At 41.7% G+C, this 13627-nt stretch overlaps 1 protein-coding gene across 4 annotated transcripts in view; it reads left to right on the top strand.

Annotated features, from left to right (window-relative positions):
- SEMA4G (semaphorin 4G) overlaps nucleotides 1-13627 on the top strand; it is a 408621-nt gene that overhangs the window by 268191 nt on the left and 126803 nt on the right. For all 4 annotated transcript variants that reach the window (XM_030202836.1, XM_030202840.1, XM_030202839.1 and 1 more), the window contains one exon: nucleotides 9145-9238. In XM_030202836.1, coding sequence (XP_030058696.1) covers nucleotides 9145-9238 — 94 coding nt within the window. The remainder of the gene's footprint in view (nucleotides 1-9144; nucleotides 9239-13627) is intronic.

A 13627-nucleotide genomic window follows, 5' to 3' on the forward strand; every position in this document is an offset into this window, starting at 1 on the left:
ATATTTTGGCTGCTTCATGGGATATGTGGCTCTGCCCAGTGGAAATTTATTCATGTATTAGTTTTCTGAATTTCACTGGATAGAGATTACAGTGAGGAGGAATCTAAACCTGAGATATTTGATATAAAAATACAAATGTGTGTTTTACATAGCATTTTTTCATGTTGATACCATCTCAGCATACTTTGATTAACCTCAGAAACATGCATGCAGCTAGTTCCAGGATAGGACACTTAAGGCCTTGTTTCACAGCATTGACAAAATCACATCATATGATTATAAAACACTAGTAAAATCCTGATTTGCCAACTCTTGTTCACATGTAAATACCAAAAGACACCAAGTTCACCCCAATACCAAAAGACACTAAGAAAAAAAACAGATGACATTACCAACTACCGCCTAGTAGCATCTATCCCATTAGTAGTCAAACTAATGGAAGGTCTGGTGACCAAGCAACTCAACGACTACATAAACAAATTAACTATACTACATGAGTCACAATCAGGATTTCGACCCCTACACAGTACCAAAACAGTACCACTTACTCAACTAACCAAATTCAAGCAGGAAATAGCAATAGGCAAAAGCATTCTCCTCCTCCAATTTGGCATGTCAAGTGCATTCGACATGGTCAATCACAACATACTACTAAGACTTCTAGAACACTTCGGAATTGGTGGCAGTACTCTTAATTGGATCAAGGGCTTTCTAACCACAAGAACATATCAAGTGAAATCAAAATCAAACATATCACCGTGGAAACCAGACTGCGGATCACCACTATCACCGATCCTTTTCAACCTCATGATGACGCCACTAGCCAAGACCTTATCCACCAGGCCTTAACCCATTTATCTACGCTGGTGACGTTACATTATATATCCCCTTCAAACATGACTTGGCAGAAATCACCATCGAAATCAAGCTCAGCTTAAACACCATGAACTCATGGACTAATGCATACCAACTAAAACTCAATACAGAAAAATCACACTGTCTCATCATTTCATCACAATACAATACATACAAACCCACAAGCATCAACACCCCAGGATACACCCTCCCTATCTCAGACAGCCTGAAAATTCTCTGAGTAACAATTGACCGTAACCTCTCACTTGAGACCCAAGCGAAATCCACCATAAAGAAAATGTTTTTCTCAATGTGGAAACTCAAACGCGTGAAACCTGATACAAACAATGGTACTAAGCCATGCAGACTACTGTAATGGAATCTATGTGGGATGCAAAGATCAAATCATTAAAAAACTTCAAACTGCCCAAAACACAGCAGCCAGGCTTATATTTGGAAAAACGCGTTTTGACAGCGCCAAACCACTCAGAGAAAAACTGCATTGGCTACCAATCAAAGAACGAATCACATTCAAAATCTACACGACTGTTCATAAAATCATTTACGGCGAGGCACCTGGATACATGACAGACCTTATTGACCTGCTAACCAGAAATACCACTAAATCTACACGATCATACCTAAACCTCCACTACCCAAGCAACTAAGGACTCAAATATAAATCCACCTATGCATCCAGCTTTTCCTATTTAAGCGCACAGCTATGGAATGCACTGCCGAAAATAGTAAAAACTATGCCAGACCACCTTAATTTCCGGAAATCACTAAAAATGGTCCTGTTCAAAAGAGCATACCCCACCGACCCAACCCAAAAATACATGGACACCTGCGACACAATGCAACCAAAGAACGTAAAGGACATTACCTGACTCTCCTCCCCCCCTAAGTTCCCCCAACTACACCTACCTTACAAGTACTTTACCACAACATACTACTACTACTACTACTTAACATTTCTAAAGCGCTACTAGAGTTACGCAGCGCTGTACAATTTAACATAGAGGGACAGTCCCTGCTCAAAGAGCTTACAATCTAAGAGACAAATGACCTTGTATTCATTCATACCATGTATTTGTTCAGACCGGAATCGGCTAATGCCATTAATGGCAATATGTAAGCCACATTGAGCCTGCAAAAAGGTGGGAAAATGTGGGATACAAATGCAACAAATAAATGTATCACAGTGTAGCTTGGCCTGCAGAATGTGTTGGAATAGGAGATGAAGCAAACATCCTACGAGGACAGGGAGCTGAATGGTAATAACTGGGAACAAGTGCATCAGTCAGCAGTTTTCTTCCTAACTTTTTGCATTCCCTTCAAAGTGCATCAGCATTGCACAATGCCCAGGTTTATTGTGGTGGCCATGGGAGACTTCTTGTCCACCTCCGTTTGCAGCTGTACAGCAGCAGGGCCATTGTGGAGGTGGTTGTTGCAGCCCTCTGAGATTTCTCAAAAGAATTTGATTGTTCTCAACACTTTGCACTGTGCATACATGCAGGCTAATTGGGAATAGAGGATGACCGAGACTGAATTTGTGGCGAAAATTCGCTGCTCAGTTTCGGTCTGTTGGCTAGTCGGGGCAGGAGCAATCCCCAGTTGCACCTTCCCATATTGTGTCCGCAGTCAAAGTGGCTGCCGTGACTTTCAGTGATAGTCTTGTGAGATTACCACTGGATGTTGTGGCAGCCATGGGGCTGGGAAGGAGGCTTCTTATGTTTTGAGGGAGAAAGGAAGTAGGATCTTCTGTGGTTTGGGGGGAGAGGAGGGGGAGGGCCGAGGGTCATAGAAAAAAAGAGTTTTTCGGTTTCAGCAGAAAATGCACTGGCATTTTCGGTTGAAACTGAAGCAAGGCTGAATGTGGATTTCAGGCTGGTTTCTGCACCAAAGCCAAAACTGAAACCGAAATTTGGTTGGCCTCTGCTTGGGATTCTGTGAAATCCTATATGCATTCCATAGGTACTCGTAGGAAACTCCATGACTTTAAACTGAGCCATCCACATGTTGTAGAAATCTGAAGCTTGCTAGCAATGTGCCTTATAGAAAGCTTTCCAAGTATGGTTATTAAATGGGATAGATGGTAAGATATGTAAACTGGCGTGTGGAAGAACAAACCACTGTGTCAGTTTCTGAGAGTATATGGGAAAAGTGCCTAATAAAAAAACAAGCAGCTGTGCTATTCTGGGCAAAAGGAAGCAAAAAAACAAACAAACTGAAGAAATATAAATGGGAAGTATCTTAATTCTACTATGCTTACATCCATGGTTAAGAATAAGTTCAGCAGCATGCAGGTTTGTATGCTATTGATGTGATATATACATTAGGTTTGCTTTAGGCATATTAATAGTGGAGATGAGAGAGGATCCATCCACTAAGTTATTAAACCTTAAACCCTGGAATAATTTGATACAAGCTACCATGGAATTAGAAAGTCATTCTTTCAGCTGCCTTCTGCATTGAATTGGAGCCACGCATCATCTTCTGTCAATCATTGAGATCAAATTTGGCTTGAAACAGTGCTGTCTGCATGACAAGCAGGCTCTAACACTGACTGGATAACACAGACCAAGACTGAGTTGTAAGAATGGTTGTTAATATGAGTTGTCATATTATTCTTAGAAATGGACACAAGTGATGCTTTCATACAGCTCAATCTTTATAATCTTCTCTTTATCTTAGGATGTGGTCCCTAGGCATTATAAGATGCATGCATAATGAATCTGTGATTGGTTTAGCACAGACCTTGCCATCATTAGGTATTCATTATATAAAGTATGAGAGAGGTTTGCTGCATTGGAGAGCTGCTATATGCAAATTTCTTAGGCATATTCAAACCATATTGGCAATGCTGTCCCATTTGGAGAACCCTGATAGAATACATAGAGCCTTCTTATGAGTCAGAGGAAGCCATTAGAACTGCATTTCATCTTTTTTAACTTCAAAATAAAATCTCAGAAACAGTGTAAATGTCAACAAGAATCCAGAAAAATTATTCCCTATAGTTAAATATGTCGGGAATAAGGAGCTGCATGTATAGCATATAGAAAAGAGATACCCAACCATTCTAAGATCTGGTCTGTCAACATTCCTACACAAGAGTTACGAAAGAGTATTCCAGTCTCTTTTGTCTACAGTCACATTCAAGGACACCTAAGCACACAAATGGTTCCAGTGCACCTGTGCATTGGCAACCACAAGGAAGACATCACTCTATATGTCCTCCAGACAGCAGTGCAACCCATTGTCTTGGGTCTACCTTGGCTACAGAGACACAATCCGACCTTAGAGTATTTTTGACGAACAACCATACCAGGATTCTAACGCTTGGGCCGATATCAGCGAACAGCCGTCCATGGACTCTGATTCTTCTGCGGTCGTCTTAGCGACTGCCTGTGTAACCAGTGTTCCATTCCAGACCGGTGACCTCCTGGCTGAAGCCTGTACTGTGCCCAGGATTCCGACTCTTTCCCACAGTTGTTCTAAGAAGACCTCTCAAGACTTGATGTCTTACACCATACCCGAAGAACCAGACCCTAGATATAAGATCCAGGACATCCCTGTTACCTGGAGGGCTTATGGTTTCGAGGATAGCCTCTGGCAGCCCATGGGCTGTAGTAGTACTGCGGTTGTGTTTTCAAGATCCAGTCTTGCCTTCAGTCTGCAGACTTGTTTTCAACTTCCAGTCCTGTAATCCGTGTTCCAGCTCCTAAGGTCACCAGCAGGTTCCACCGAAAATATCCCTAGAATCACAAATCTCCCATAGGGACCCAGGGGAGCCTTGAGGGGGAGGTTGTGGCCATGCCCCGGGTCTACACTCACCTCTCCTTCCAGTGACCAGGCCCTGTGGCTGCTGTGGACTGCTTCCTCCCTGTTACCCAGTCGTGTTCCAGAGATCATTCCAGTCCTGTTCTGATGTTCCAGCATTCCAGTCTCACTTTGGTGTTCCTGAAGTCAAGCCTCGCTTTGGTGTTCTTGCAGCCAAGCCTCACCCTGGTGTTCCAGCTGCCAAGTCTCATTCTTTCTTGTGACATCATCAGTAAATGCCTTTATAAGCACCTGGGAACTTTCAGGCTTTGCCTTTGCAACAGAGGTCTTCAGATGAGTTTTTGTCTGTGTATTTGTTGCAGTTCCGTCCCTGCTTGTTCCTGTCCTGCCAGTCTTCAACTTCATGCCCAACCCTGCATGTTCCAGTACTGTAAGTCTTCAGCTTCAGTTCTATCCCTGTCTGCCTTCAGCTTCAGTTCCAGTTCTGCTTGTTTGAGTCCAGTTCTGCTGTTCCAGCCCTGCCTGCCTTCAGCTCCAGTCCTTCTTGTTCCATTACTGCTGTTCCAGCCCTGTCTGCCTTTAGTTTCATCTCCAGTCCTGCTTGTTCCAGTCCTGCTGTTCCAGCCCTGTCTGCCTTCAGTTTCAGCTCCAGTCATGCTTGTTCCAGTCCTGCCTATCTTCCACTTCAATTCCAGTCCTGCTTGTAACAGTCCTGTCTGTTTTCAGCTTCAATCCTTGTTTGGGTGGTTCGCTTGCTGCTGCCGGTCACTGGCAGTGGCACAAGGGCTCACTATTTCTGACTTTTGTGACAGTATAATGGTATGGCTTGGGCTTCTGGTCTGGGGTTTTAACAGATAAATACTGATAAAGCACTCCTGTTGCAACAAAATCAAAATAGTTGAATAAACATTGAAAAACACCACTTCCCCTATAACCCATTTCCTGCCTTGTCTTGTATGTTCCACTCGTTTTTTGTGCTTATTCTGTGCAGATGTTGCCTAAATGACACAAACGCTCATATTTAACTCCACCATTGCAATAATACCTACCTCTTGGCACAAAAGCACCAATATATATAGATTTGTTGTACCCTCTAAAGTACCCCTAATTTCCTTGGAAAACAAAATCTATGGGGTCAGTATTCACCTTGCGGCCACCATGGTCTTTTTATATGCAGAAGCCAGCACTGAATATCTAACGTGGATTTGACCGCACTTCGAATATTGTGTTCTATTCTGGTCGCCACATTTCAAAAAAGATATAGTGGAATTAGAAAAGGTGCAGAGAAGGGTGATGAAAATGATAAAGGGGATGGGACGACTTCCCTATGAGGAAAGGCTAAAGCGGCTAGGGCTCTTCAGCTTGGAGAAAAGGCGGCTGAGGGGAGATATGATAGAGGTCTATAAAATAATGAGTGGAGTTGAACGGGTAGATATGAAGCGTCTATTCACGCTTTCCAAAAATACTAGGACTAGGGGGCATGTGATGAAGCTACGATGTAGTAAATTTAAAACGAATCTGAGAAAATGTTTCTTCACTCAACGTGTAATTAAACTCTGGTATTCGTTGCCAGAGAATGTGGTAAAAGTGGTTAGCTTAGGGGAGTTTTAAAAAGGTTTGGACGGCTTCCTAAAGGAAAAGTCCATAGACCGTTATTAAATGGACTTGGGGAAAATCCACTATTTCTGGGTAAGCAGCATAAAATGTTTTGTACATTTTTGGGATCTTGCCGGGTATTTGTGCCCTGGATTGGCCACTGTTGGAAACAGGATGCTGGGCTCGATGGACCTTTGGTCTTTCCCAGTATGGCAATACTTATGTACTTATCTGGTTAGCAGCAACGCTCAGCCCAGTACAGCCTTTTTGCTGTCCTAACTTTATTCAGATAGTTACAGTGCCTGTTTATCAGACTGAATATTGCTGATAACCGAGTAATACCCAGTACTGCTCAGGCTGTGCCTATGGACCGCCTCTGCACTGCCTGGTTAGTCCCAAGGCTGTGTGCCCAAATATTTAACAGCACTCTCTGGTTAAGTGCCACTGAATATCTGAGTTTCGCTGGTCAATGCTACTTAACGAGGTAGGAGCCACTCCCACCTGGTTAAATAGCACTGAATATAGGGGCCCTAAACTTTCAATTTTTAAACACCTAAGAATAGAAGCTGTTGGTAAAACTATTGATGAGTTTTGTGGCTGGTTCCCTACTAGGAAAGCCAGGGGAGAAGTTGTGATGTTATAAGAGAGAAAATTTTGGAGAGACATGTCTTTCACTATATTTCTGCAAAGCTGACCTCAGAAGGTTCAGAGCCCTTCCCAGGTGCTGGTTAAGACTGAGGGGTAAAGAGTAAGAGTAAAGAGGGGTAGAGGCAAGCCACCTTTTCTTATCCTGCAAGATCAGTCTACTTACTCTGTCTTATATAATTCTTCACAATGTAACCCATAATTGTACTGCAACCAACTGCACTTCCATCTTTTACAATGTATTGTAAGCCACACTGAGCCCACAAATGGGTGGGAAAATGTGGGATACAAATGCAAATAAATAAATAAATAAATAAAATAAGTGGGTTATATCTGTCTACCAGCATATGGAGGCAGAGACCTAGAACTTTACAATCACATCACAGTATAAGGAGGTACTCGCCTGTGTTCTCTGCTTCAGCAGATGGTTGCAGTGTAGACTGGTGCAGCAGTTTGATTTGTTTTTGACTTGTCTTCCTTGGGTGTGTTCTACGACCTGTAGCCTATAGTTTGAACATGAATAGGCACACTGGAAGCTCTCAGGGATCGGTCTGTAGACCGTTTCACTGATTGAGCACTAGGATTGCTGTCTGTGCCCCAAAATCTTGGCCTGAGGGGTTTGGGCTAGGTGTGGTTTGGCAACTCAGGCTGTGACTCCCTAGAGTTCTGCCAGGTAGGGTAAGACCTTTTAGGGAATTCCCCTCCCCCTTCTTATTAAAATTTGCCTGTTCCCTTCTGAAGCAGGGTTTTTTTTTTTTTTGGTTCCATAAGTACATAAGTAATGCCACACTGGGAAAAGACCAAGGGTCCATCGAGCCCAGCATCCTATCCACGACAGCGGCCAATCCAGGCCAAGGGCACCTGCCAAGCTTCCCAAACGTACAAACATTCTATAGATGTTAAGCCACTTTGAGCCTGCAAAGAGGTGTGATAAGGTGGGATACAAATGCAACAAATAAATAAATAAAATTCCTGGAATTGTGGATTTTTCCCAAGTCCATTTAGTAGCGGTATATGGACTTGTCCTTTAGGAAACCGTCTAACCCCTTTTTAAACTCTGCCAAGCTAACCTCCTTCACCACGTTCTCCGGCAACGAATTCCAGAGTTTAATTACGCATTGGGTGAAGAAAAGTTTTCTCTGGTTTGTTTTAAATTTACTACACTGTAGTTTCATCCCGTGCCCCCTAGTCCTAGTATTTTTGGAAAGCGTGAACAGACGCTTCACATCCACCTGTTCCACTCCACTCATTATTTTATATACCTCTATCATGTCTCCCCTCAGCCGTCTCTTCTCCAAGCTGAAAAACCCTAGCCTCCTTAGTCTTTCTTCATAGGGAAGTCGTCCCATCCCAGCTATCATTTTAGTCGCCCTTCGCTGCACCTTTTCCAATTCCACTATATCTTTCTTGAGATACAGCGACCAGAATCGAACACAATACTCAAGGTGCGGTTGCACCATGGAGCGATACAATGGCATTATAACATCCTCACACCTGTTTTCCATACCTTTCCTAATAATACCCAACATTCTATTCGCTTTCCTAGCCACAGCAGACGGTTTCATTGTATTATCGACTGATCCGCGGTAAATTATAATCTGGAGTGTCCTATGATGCTAGCTTAATTTATTTGATATGTGTTAGGATAATTTTTTTTGCTTTTCTCTTTAATTTCCACTTGTTCTCTTTCCCCACAATGCTGTGGACTTAGTAAGGAAATGACTTCTTTGCCAATTATTAATATTTTATTTCCTTGAATTTGCTTAAGTTTTGTTTCTGTATTTCTGAACAAGTGATATACCATGAATATAATTATAAATTTCAATTTAAAATTTTTTTAAAAACAACAACAAAAAAGTCTCTTTAACTACTATTTAAAGGCCGTGGTAAAGAAGTAATGCTGGAAGGGAAAAAATCAAAATAAAGAGGAATGCAACATACGAGCCAATGATTGTTATCTTGAGCAATTATACTACATGTGCTAAGGCACATTGACATTCGATGCCATATGAGAGCCACATCCATATTGAAAAAACTCCAGAGGCAGGCCTTAGTGTCCGAAACCTACACACCATCTAGCTCCTGATTTTTGGTGTCACCTTCACTGTGTTTTGCTTGCTTGTTTTGTGTGAGGGACTTTGTTCTTCTGTTTTTGTTGAGCATTTGATGTCTTAACATACTGAAAGACAAAATTGATACCAGGGACTTCTTTTCTCTTTTTTGCATTAAACAGGCTATAATTGTTTAACTCACTTGTCTTTGCAGGATGGTCGGAATTTTTCTATGCCATCTTTCTTTGAGGAAGGGAAGGAGAAATGTCCCTATGATCCTTCCAAGGGATTCACAGGCCTAATCATAGGTATGTTTGAAGGTGTTTTTGTTTTTCTTTCCTTGCTCAGTATTACAAGCACTAGCTTTTCTCTTTTTCTTTGTACTTACTGCTTCTGTTGTATTATTGCATGACTTCAAGGGTGAAGTCATTGTTTTGTTTTTTTCTCTTTCTGTGTGTTTCCCTCCTCTTTCTTTTCTTCTTTCCTTTCACTATTCTCTTCTTTTATGTTTTTCTCCATTCTCTAAGGGCCTCTAGAATCTGCTATCTACATTCCTGTGCCCGCTCTGCCGAACACCTTTGGCTGAAATCCCGTGCCCATGCTGACTTCTTACATTTCAAATTCTTGCTGACCTCCTTCCAGTCTGCTCTTTTATTTGCCAAACAGGATTATTACTTCCAGTTGACAAATTTTCTTGGCTCAAACCCTCGACGTCTCTTTGCCACACTGAACTCTCTCCTCAAAGTGCCTTCACCTCCAGCTCCCTCTTCACTTTCTCCCCAGACTCTGGCTGAGTACTTTCATAAGGCTCACAAGATTAAACTTGAATTCTCAACCAGTCACCTCCACCTCTCCTTCCTTTAGTCCATTCTCTCAACCCTCCAACCCCTGCCTCCTTTTCTTCCTTTTCTGAAATCACTGAAGAGGAAACTACACATCTTCTTTCCTCCTCGAAACTAACCACCTATTCCCACCCATCTACTTAACGCTATCTCTCCTACTGTCATCCCTTTTATCTGTCATATCCGCAATCTTTCAATTTCCACTCTGACTGTTCCTGATGCCTTCAAACATGCCGTAGTCACACCATTCCTTAAAAAACCTTCATTGGACCTTACCTGTCCTTCCAACTATCGCCCCATCTCCCTCCTCCCTTTCCTATCCAAGATACTTGAACGCGCGCTGTTCACTGCCGTTGTCTTGACTTTCTTTCCTCTCAAGTTATTCTTGATCCACTTCAATCGGGTTTTCACCCCCTTCATTCCACTGAAACAGCACTTGCTAAAGTGTCCAATGACCTGTTCCTGGCCAGATCCAAAGGCCTCTATTCTATCCCCATCCTTCTCGATCTATCTGCTGCTTTTGACACTGTTGATCACAGCCTACTTCTTGATACTCTGATTTCTGGGCTCTGTTCTTTCCTGGTTTTCTTCTTATCTCTGAAATGTCCCCCAATAGTGCAACTCCCCCCCATTATCAGTTTAGTGGTTTCTTCTTATCTCTCCCATCATACCTTTAGTGTATACTCTGGTGGATCCTTCTCCACTTCTGTCCCACTGTCAGTTGGTGTACCTCAGGGATCTGTCCTGGGACCTCTTCTTTTCTCCATCTATACTTCTTCCCTTGGTACTCTGATCTCATCCCATGGTTTTCAGTACCACCTTTACGCTGATGACTCCCAGATCTACCTCTCCACACCAGAAATCTCAGCAGGAATTCAGGCCAAAGTATCAGCCTGCCTGTCTGACATTGCTGCCTGGATGTCTCACCACCATCTGAAACTAAATATGACCAAGACTGAGCTTCTTACCTTTCTCCCTAAACCAACCTCTCCTCTTCCCCCATTCTCTATTTCAATGGATAACACTCTCATCCTCCCTGTCTCATCTCATAACCTTGGGGTTATCTTTGACTCCTCTCCCTCCTTCTCTGAACACATTCAGCAGACTGCTAAAACCTGTCGTTTCTTTCTCTACAACATCAGCAAAATTCGCCCTTTCCTTTCTGAGCACACTACCAGAACCCTTATCCACACTCTTATCACCTCTCGCTTAGACTATTGCAACTTGCTTCTCACAGGTCTCCCACTTAGCCATCTCTCTCCTCTTCAATCTGTTCAAAATTCTGCTACATGACTAATATTCCGCCAGTGTCGTCATGCTCATATTTGCCCTCTTCTCAAGTCACTTCACTGGCTCCCTATCTATTTCTGCATACAGTTCACACTCCTCTTATTGACTTATAAGTGCATTCACTCTGCAGCTCCTCAGTACCTCTCCACTCTCATCTCTCCCTACACTCCTCCCCGGGAACTCCATTCACTGGGTAAATCTCTCTTATCTGCACCCTACTCCTCCACTGCTGACTCCAGACTCCGTTCTTTTTATCTTGCTGCACCATATGCCTGGAATAAACTTCCTGAGCCAGTCTGTCAAGCTCCATCTCTGGCCGTCTTCAAATCTAGGCTAAAAGCCCACCTTTTTTATGCTGCTTTTAACTCCTAACCCTTATTCACTTGTTCAGTACTCTTATTTTATCATCCCCACCTTAGTAATTCCCTTATCTCTTGTTTGTCCTGTTTGTCCTAATTAGTTTGTAAGCTCTGTCAAGCAGGGACTGTCTCTTCTTATTCAAATGTACAGCGCTGCGTACATGTAGTAGCGCTATAGAAATGATAAGTAGTAGTAGTAGTCTTTTACAATTCCTATGGGTTTTTTCTCGTTTGCCGTGTGGGAATTGCTAGCATGGCTTGGTAAAAGAAGCCCTGAATTCTCTTTTCCCCATCTCCTCCTCCTCCTCATCCTTCTTTTGTTTTTCATTTCAGATTTATTATGTTTTCCTCTCTGTAGCAAGTGGTTGTCATTGTGTAATTTCTTTAACAGAGCAATAATTTTGAGTTTTCTTTTTCGCTCCTGTGTTCAATCTTGTCATTTTTGTGTATGTAGAGTATATACTCTTAAAGGTCACCTACATAGTGTTTCCTCTTATTTTCAGACTGTGTGTGTGCAAGTGTGCCCTACATTTAGGTGCTTAGGGCCCTGTTTACTAAGCCATGCTAAGGGCGTGCTAGCGTTTTTAGCGCATGCTAATTTTAGCATGCGCTAAAAATGCTAGCATACATTAATAAACAGAGCCCTAAATGTTTGCAGGTGGGCAGAGTAATCACCTCTTCCTGTTCTCTTCAGTTTACAGTTGGTATATTAATACTAAAACAGACTTCAAAAGAGAATTCAAGAATTTAAAATATAACCAAATAAACAGTTTAAACATTATACAGTAGAATAGTATGCTAAAAGATAAAAATAATATAACTTTATAAAAATTTTATACAAGTTCTAAAATTGTATTAAGTAGTTAGATTTCATTGATTTGTCAGGTTTTATCCTTTTTTTATATTTAGAAAATGATCAAATTAGCCATATCTAATCTAAGATTTTATAAATGTAATCTCCAAATATCTGGATTCTATGTTAGTGTGGATCTCTGGCTATGCTTTTTAACTCTTAGGGCTATGGATTTAGCTCTAATCCCAAAGACACTAATATTCCAGAGACAGCGTCACGTTTACTGTTCCTAGATGATTTGAAACTTTGCTGCTCCTATGATCCTCACTTCTCAAGTCACTTAGGAACTCTCAGTAGGGAAGAGATTTTCAAATGAAATCAGGATGAGTGGACAGAAATGCTAAAGTAACCTCTCTTAAAGGAAAAGTATGCAAACCTGCAAACCTCTCTTTGAGGATGCATTATAAAGTAAAGTGAATAGGAAAGCATATAATATCTAGGAAGGAGCAACAATCCAGCACAAATTACTGAGAGAAAGGATCAGCAAAGAATATTACAGGAAACTAAAACTAATATTGAAAAGCGCTTTATATCATGAAAAAAAAATACAAACCATCAGTCAGACTGCAATTCTTGCAATCTCATACAGCTTTATAATTGTAGATTGGCCCCATAAATATCTTGAAAAATTGCTTCACGGCAATCTTCACTTCAATCTTAAGGAAATATTGCATGCTAATATTTTACATTGTAAGAATGAAAGGAGGGAATTGTTTTTAGATTATGTATGTACAGAACTACCATCATAGGCCTCCAGATTTATATAACAGCATCAGCAGATCCACATATGTATAATCAGCTGAAGTATGAAAGCAAATGGTCACAAACCGTCGCTGTCCTTAAACTTGAACAAGTGTTCCAATGACAGAAACATTGAATGAGCATTCACCAGCGCACAGATCTTTAAAAAAAAAGAAAGGGATGAGGGGGTGTGACTGAGCAGAAAGAATTCGTTCTTGGCCATGGTACCTTAACTGAGCCTGATACCTCTTTTCCAGTCTCGTCTTCGATATTGCATGATTATGGTAGGGTGTCAGGCTTTAAGACAAATATGGACAAGTCTGAAACCTTGAATATCACAATCCCAGACGATCAGGTTACAAGGTTGAGATCCAGCTTTTCTTTTCGCTGTGTGCCTCGATTTATTAGATACTTGGGGGTCAGCTTGACTAAGCGCCTAGAGGATCTCTATGAGGCAAACTTCCCTGCTAAAGTGCGAGAGCTATTCTTAGAATTGGAAAGGTGGGAGGGATTGACGATCTCTTGGCTAGGACGCATTAATGCGGTTAAAATGATTTTGCTCCCTAAATTGCTATATTTGTTTATGGCACTGCCAATCTCTCTATCCGATAA

The sequence above is a fragment of the Microcaecilia unicolor genome, chromosome 5 (assembly GCF_901765095.1).
Source record: "Microcaecilia unicolor chromosome 5, aMicUni1.1, whole genome shotgun sequence".
NCBI lineage: Eukaryota > Metazoa > Chordata > Amphibia > Gymnophiona > Siphonopidae > Microcaecilia > Microcaecilia unicolor.